Below are 6,736 nucleotides of genomic sequence, written 5' to 3' on the forward strand. Positions count from 1 at the left end.
GGGAATTCTTTCCATTAATATTTTTTGAAAATTTGTTTTTTAGCCCTTCCGCGAAAGTCATGTCATTTAAATATCTTTTTTTTTTGTTTGGTTAAATCTTTGGACCCTACTCCCCCTTGTAACAAATGTCTATACCCCCACCACTTCGTCGTTACGTAAAGTCCGAACGTTCCAATGAGACCAGGTGAAATGCATGGATGAGAAGTTGGATTGGATTTTGGAGTTTTTGCACATAGGCACAATTCAAGCCATGTGGAAGGGAAGACAGGTTTTTGCAAACTTAGTATAAAAAAAAATATTAAAAAATAGACAAATAAGTGTATTGAACTTTCCCTCAATTTTGACATTAAAACTCATACACCCAATAAGAGCGTGGATGGTTTCCTGGCCGTGTGGTATCCTCTTTCGTCATGATAGTCTTCAGTTCGAAGCCTGTTTCCCTGCGTCCTCCAGGACATTAGGACTATGGCATCCGTAGGATTACAAACGTGTCGTTTTCTTTTGTTTAAATTGAGTCATACTTACAAACTTACATAAATTTGAATTATTAAGCACACAATAATTTTTATTAAACCATCACACTAACGTTATTTTAAATGTATTAAACATATGAACTAATTGCACACTAAAGCATATTAACCACCAACATAGCGCCTCTTAATTGATCTTTATAGGCGTTCTGATGTGACCCCCCACCCCTTTTTCCCAAGCTGTGTACTAAATTCGCAGACGAGCGTTAAAAGTTACGGATCCAATAGAAACACAAAATGGGCGGTAAGGCTTTGATATCAGTACTCACCCGCAGGGTGCCAAAGGTCAACGGCACACGCATGGTCAGCTCCGTGAGTAACAATGCAACATTGGGAGATAAGAGTCACACTGATAAGGTCACCGTGACGGGCTTCTCTTTCTCCTTTGTATGAAACTTTAGCAACACACACTCAGGATTCGCTCGACTGACTTAAGTATTAACTCTCTCCTTACTGTCATAAGAATGTTTAGGCATATAATGAAACACCAGAATTTGGGGGGAAAAAAACACACCAAAAAGAATGATCAGAAATAAAGGTTAAGCCGATCACAATTATCGATAACACCAGATAGCGATTAATGACTATAACACTCGGCTTGCTCCAAATCCACGATAATTTCTTTGAGGGGGACGGGTCCAACTTTTCAAAACAATCACGAGAGCACACACCCCCCATAGGCCCCCCTCTTTCAGTGGCTCGGTCATCGGGAAAATCCAATGTGGCACTCGCGGTGCTGTAGAGCAGATGGCACGTTGATGACGCAGTCACCTAGTGACCCCGGCACATTTGCATAGGTTACGGCGAATTAATATTCATGTTACTTGCGGTAGCCAGTGGGAGGTTGGACTAAAAGCCCCCGGAGTTAAAAAACATTTTAGAAGAGGGGGGCGTTAAAAGCAACGAGAGAGAGAGACATAGAGAGTACGAGGCGAGAAGAGAGAAAGAAAGAAAGAAAAAGAGAGAGAGAGACAGAGAGGGCTAGAAGATGAGAGGGCGGGGACATGATGGAAAGAATAATTTGAGGACTGCTTCTTTGAGATCGCATCGCATTCATTATTTCCTTTGATGTTTTATGACCCCGGGACAGGAGCGTGACAGGAGGAGGACTAGCGAAGATGTTTTGCAGCGATGATGATCAGAGAACAAAAGAAAAAATACAGAAAAAGAAAAAGGTGGGGAGTGGGGGCAAAAGGGAGGGGGGGCGCAGCGTGGAGTTTTTTTAAAAAAAAACATGCAGACATGCAGTCTTGGGGATTCGTTTCAAGGAATGATTTCTAAAAAACTGCGGGAACAATTTTGTCACGCATTTTACGCAATACTATCTCCTTAATGAGAAGTTATTTGTGAAGTCGCCATTAGACGTCACATGCGTTTGCCAAAGTTCACGAGACGTGTGCGGTCAAGCGGTAAGCTTATGAATTCCATTAACTGTGTGAGGGGATTTCACTAATTAGTTATGCATAGGAACCTGAAAAGGTCACAACGCCTTCCCCCCCCCCCCAACCCAGCCCAATTTTTTAATAAGTTTATTTCATTGAAAATGGAAAATCAATCTAATAAAGTAAAATAGCAATCTAAACACATACTTGCAAGAGACATTTTTTTTTTTTGGTCAAATGATCAAGAGGGTGTCATATGGCCAGAACAATAACCAAACGCCTCTACTTTCTAATGTCCGGTGCTCACCCATCAGGTGGACACAAAAACGTACAAAAATTCCAACTGAAATTTTTTTAAAACTCTTACCGGGATTCAAACTCTAGGTTTACCATCACAACCCCATAAAATTAGTAGGCCCTACTTAACAGCTAAAATTAAAAGAAAAACATAACCAATAATGAACAGTTATAAAGTTAAATAATAATTTAATTTATAAATCGCTGTTAACAAAAATTATGTAGACTGAAGGCGCTATAATAACATAACACATAAACACGAGAGTTGAAATGACAAACTAATCTAATCTAAGTTTTGAACAGTTAGGTCTTAGTGTTCTTCTTTAATGTGGTCAAGCATATTGTTTGTCCGAAATCAACGGGGAGCGAGTTCCTTTGGTCCAAGCACTAAAAAAAAGTCATCAAACCGTATTTTTTTGAGGGACAAACGTGCCACGACTAGAAGCGTTGGGTCAGTGAAGCGCAGGGCTCTCTAAGGGACATATGGAGTGACCAGTTCACTGAAGTACAAAAAGGTAGTTTACAGAGCTGCTTTATTTTGTTAAGGGACATTTCAATGGCGAATTAATACAAAGCTAGCTATCCGGTGTACTGAATATAGGATCTGTGGATGAACTATGTAACTATGTAACTATGTTTACTATGTAACTATGTAACTATGTTTACTATGTAACTATGTAACGATGTAACTATGTTTACTATGTAACTATGTTTACTATGTAACTATGTAACTATGTTTACTATGTTTACTATGTAACTATGTAACGATGTAACTATGTAACTATGTAACTATGTTTACTATGTAACTATGTAACTATGTTTACTATGTAACTATGTAACTATGTTTACTATGTAACTATGTAACTATGTTTACTATGTAATTATGTAACTATGTTTACTATGTAACTATGTAACTATGTAACTATGTAACTATACATTTGTTGCACTTGAGAGCAGTGTAGAATCCAATGTCTGAGCTCAGTCGCTTTCAACACAAACTAATTTTTAATTTTTAGTTGGCAACAGTGACCTTTTTAACGTAGCGTCCTTGACACTATTTACAATAGGACATGTATGGTGAAAATGGTCCACGCGTTTATAAGTTATTGTAGTTTAGTTTGTAACTACTTGCTTCCAGAGATGAGAATTAAAATGCTCTACACTATTTCTCGTCACGAAGGCCCATACTGACCATAGGCCGAATGAATTTCTGGATGTAGACCCCAGGTAGGTGATGTTGAACTATTTATTCACTGTAAATGAAACGATTATAGTTATATTTCCCTCGACTGACCCCCTCCCCCCATTTGTTTTAAAACCTATTTTTAATATTACATGCCGCCACTGACAAAACTAGGTCAATATTGTTACGTCCTTATTTTGGTCTCTCTCTCTCTCTCATTGTCTTATGTGAATAGTTGTCCTCTCATAGTATATGATGAACAATAGCCCGCGAGCCATATCCGGTCCGTCACGTGGTGTTATCCGACTTTCGAAGCACTGGAAAAGATCATGGGTAGCGAGGTTCAAACTCAGGGCTTACATCGTTGAGGTATGTGTGCTGGTTGTGAATGTGTATGTGTTTCGTGTGTGAATGTTGTTCGAATTTTTAATCAATATTGTTTTTGTACAGTAGTTTCGCTGAGCTTGTCAATTGTAGTCAAACTGAATTTCCATTAGATTGGATCAATAAAATTATCTTATCTTATCTTAATCGCATTGGTCTATCTAGTATCTTTTTTTCTGACAAAATATTTTTTTTTCCCTATTGCAAAGCTCTGTTATGTTGTTCAACACTTTGTATTATCATAATGTTAAGGATATTGAACTGGATACTGATGATTGATATTTAAATATAATTGAATTATTGTTTAATGATTTTTTTTTCTTTTGCATACAACACTAGAACATAACACCCAACACTCTAATGACATTTATGTATGGATGTTTCAGTTCCATATATTTATTGATAATATATAATTGTTTTTGTATGAATTTATATCGTAAGCATTTCATGATCACATAATTTTTTAAACATATTTATGTTAACATTGCATATTTCAGTGAAGAAAAATTTGCTTCAAATATTTTTTAAGGAAAAATGGGGGATGTTATGTAGTGTTTGTGTGTATTTCTGTGGTGACGGTGGGTTTGCGATTGGTTGTGAAATGATGCAAGATAAGAGGTATTGTCGTCAGCTGTCTTGAGCTGAACAGACAACTCCAAAATGTCAGAGTGAAAAGACATGTTTTTATAGTGAGTACCCTTTTATAGTATTACTAAAAGTCTACCATATTTAATGCAATACATCTCAAGTTAGGGTTAGTCTAGTTCACAAAGAAGGTATTTTAGTAATTCAAGTTTTACAAGTTTAAATATAATACACCTACAGCGGTTTAGTTGTCTATTAACAGTTTGGTGCTACAAGTCAACTACCGTCCACAATACCACGCCCGCGGGCCCATTCCGGCCGTGACTCGGTGCTTTCGGCTTCTTAAGTTACGCCCACATTGCATAATGAAGCCGAAACGCTGAGTTCATTGGATTTTTATTGTTGTTATCGTCATGCTGTCCGTTACATGTCTGTCGACAAAGGTTGGGTTTGGGTAGCACTTTTCAAAACCAATGGGCCATCCACGAATCAAATGAATCAACACTTACCTCAGAATTGGCCTCCTTAACCGTTGCGTCTCGTTCTGACTTGCTTTGTTCTACGAGCTGTCTGTTGAGGGCGGAGACTTTGTCTAACAAGCCTTGCTCTTTGGTGGAGAACTTGGTGCTGACCACTGTAAGCTTTTCTCTCAGATCTTTCAGCTGATCCTCCTGAGACTTGACCAGCGCCTTCAGGGCCTGGTAGCAGTCATGGGCGTTCAGGGTGTTGAGGTGTAGGAGGAGCCCACAGCCTTTGTCGCACTCGCCGACGGGTCGACATGAGCACTTCTCCGACTCGTGCAGGTAAATGTCCTTCTGACAGAGAACAAGCTCGCATCCAGGGTTGCTGCAAGCCACGGGTTTGTAACCACATCTCTGGGTGTGTCTAAACAGGTCGGTCAGTCTGCTGGTCTGAGTGCAGCCGTACTCGAAAAACTCGCACTTCACCTTAAGATTCAGTATGACCTCTCGAAGAGGAAGCACATTCTCCAAATCGTTCGGCCCAATAGCTCTGCACTTTTTGGGGCAGGCGCCGTGCTTGGCTAGCCAAGGCTGTATGCAGCTCGAGCAGAACACGTGCCCGCATGGTGACCTCACGGGGTTATCCAAGACACCGTGACACATAAGACACTTTTTATCGTCTGCTACGCTTGTTACAAACTTGGCGCTGTCAAATCCCATTTTAATCGCTTTGTTATGATGGACAATATTTTTCTCTAATCCTTGAATATAAATAAAATAATCAGATTTTTCGTTTTTCTTAAGGAAAATAAATTAAAATGTACTTTTTATATTAATTAAAATGCGAATTGATACAAAATCCACTGTTTTTTAATCCAATGTAAATGAATGCATTGCTTATGAATCCAATGTTTGTGAATAAAACTAGGGCTAGTTACTACACAGATTATATTAATCACAGCTCAATATTTTGTTTATCAACAGTTCCATATGAAACGTAGACTTAGATTTATTAAAGGTTTAAAAAACAGTTTACAAATAAACTCACAGTGACTCTATTAAAGCTGATATAGAAGTATCGCATTTGGAGACAAAGCTAAAAATAGATCTAAAACTAGATCTAGAATAGATAATGTGTGGATCTAGGGTCAAGATTTATCTAGCTGTAGAACTAAAACTCTAGAATCATAATTCAAATATTATCACGCAAAATGGTTTTAAGTTGAAAGTTATTTATATCTTTATTCTAAATTTAAATTTAGGTCTAGTCTAGATGAATATCATTTACTAAGTCCAATGATATATAGATCTATAATCTATATTATAACTGTTAATTCAATAATTATAATTATGAAAACACAAGAATGATTAGTTTGTAAGCATGATAGATCCTCGCGCTACTGAACATTTTCGTGTCACTCGTTTTGTTTTTGTCGCGCCGTCGCAGACGACAGCCAGAACTTGCCAGATACAAGAAACTGCGCGAGACCGTAGATCGCGTGCCAGTTTGTATCGAGTGTACAGGAATCAGCTGGGGTGTTTGTCGCCTTGCGTTGGAAGTTCACTGTCGCAGTGAATAAGGAGCGCGATGAGGGGGGACCGCAGTTCGGGCAGACGATTGGACAGCTGTGAGATTTTTAGAGGGTGGCGTCGTGAGTCGTGTAACAATAATCTCTAAGCCAAAACTATTTAGCAGTTTTAATATTATTTAACCACAGTTTTGATGCTAACATTTCGATACATAATTTGTTATTATTATTTTGTGACGTACAAGATATAAGAGAGAATAAAAATAGGTTGCGCTAATTGCAGTACTAAAATGGTTAGTTGTGAACTAATGATTGATCTAAATCAGTGATTTCCAAAGTTGTCTATATAGACCCCCAGGGGTCTACGAGGACTTCCAAGGGGTCA

General features: G+C 38.3%; 1 protein-coding gene across 1 annotated transcript; it reads right to left on the minus strand.

The window, feature by feature from the left end:
- Nucleotides 1-4,794: 4,794 nt before the first annotated feature.
- LOC106063457 (E3 ubiquitin-protein ligase PDZRN3-B-like) lies at nt 4,795-5,589 on the minus strand. Its single transcript, XM_013221823.2, has one exon. It carries the CDS (start codon nt 5,540-5,542, stop codon nt 4,826-4,828), a length of 717 nt encoding a protein of 238 aa, XP_013077277.2. The 5' UTR covers nt 5,543-5,589; the 3' UTR covers nt 4,795-4,825.
- Between the last annotated feature and the right edge of the window lie 1,147 nt (nt 5,590-6,736).

This window comes from Biomphalaria glabrata, chromosome 4 (assembly GCF_947242115.1).
Source record: "Biomphalaria glabrata chromosome 4, xgBioGlab47.1, whole genome shotgun sequence".
Classification (NCBI taxonomy): Eukaryota; Metazoa; Mollusca; class Gastropoda; family Planorbidae; genus Biomphalaria; species Biomphalaria glabrata.

Coding starts and splice junctions, on each gene's coding strand:
- LOC106063457 (XM_013221823.2), bottom strand. CDS start 5,542: ATGGGATTTGACAGCGCCAAGTTTGTAACAAGCGTAGCAGACGATAAA.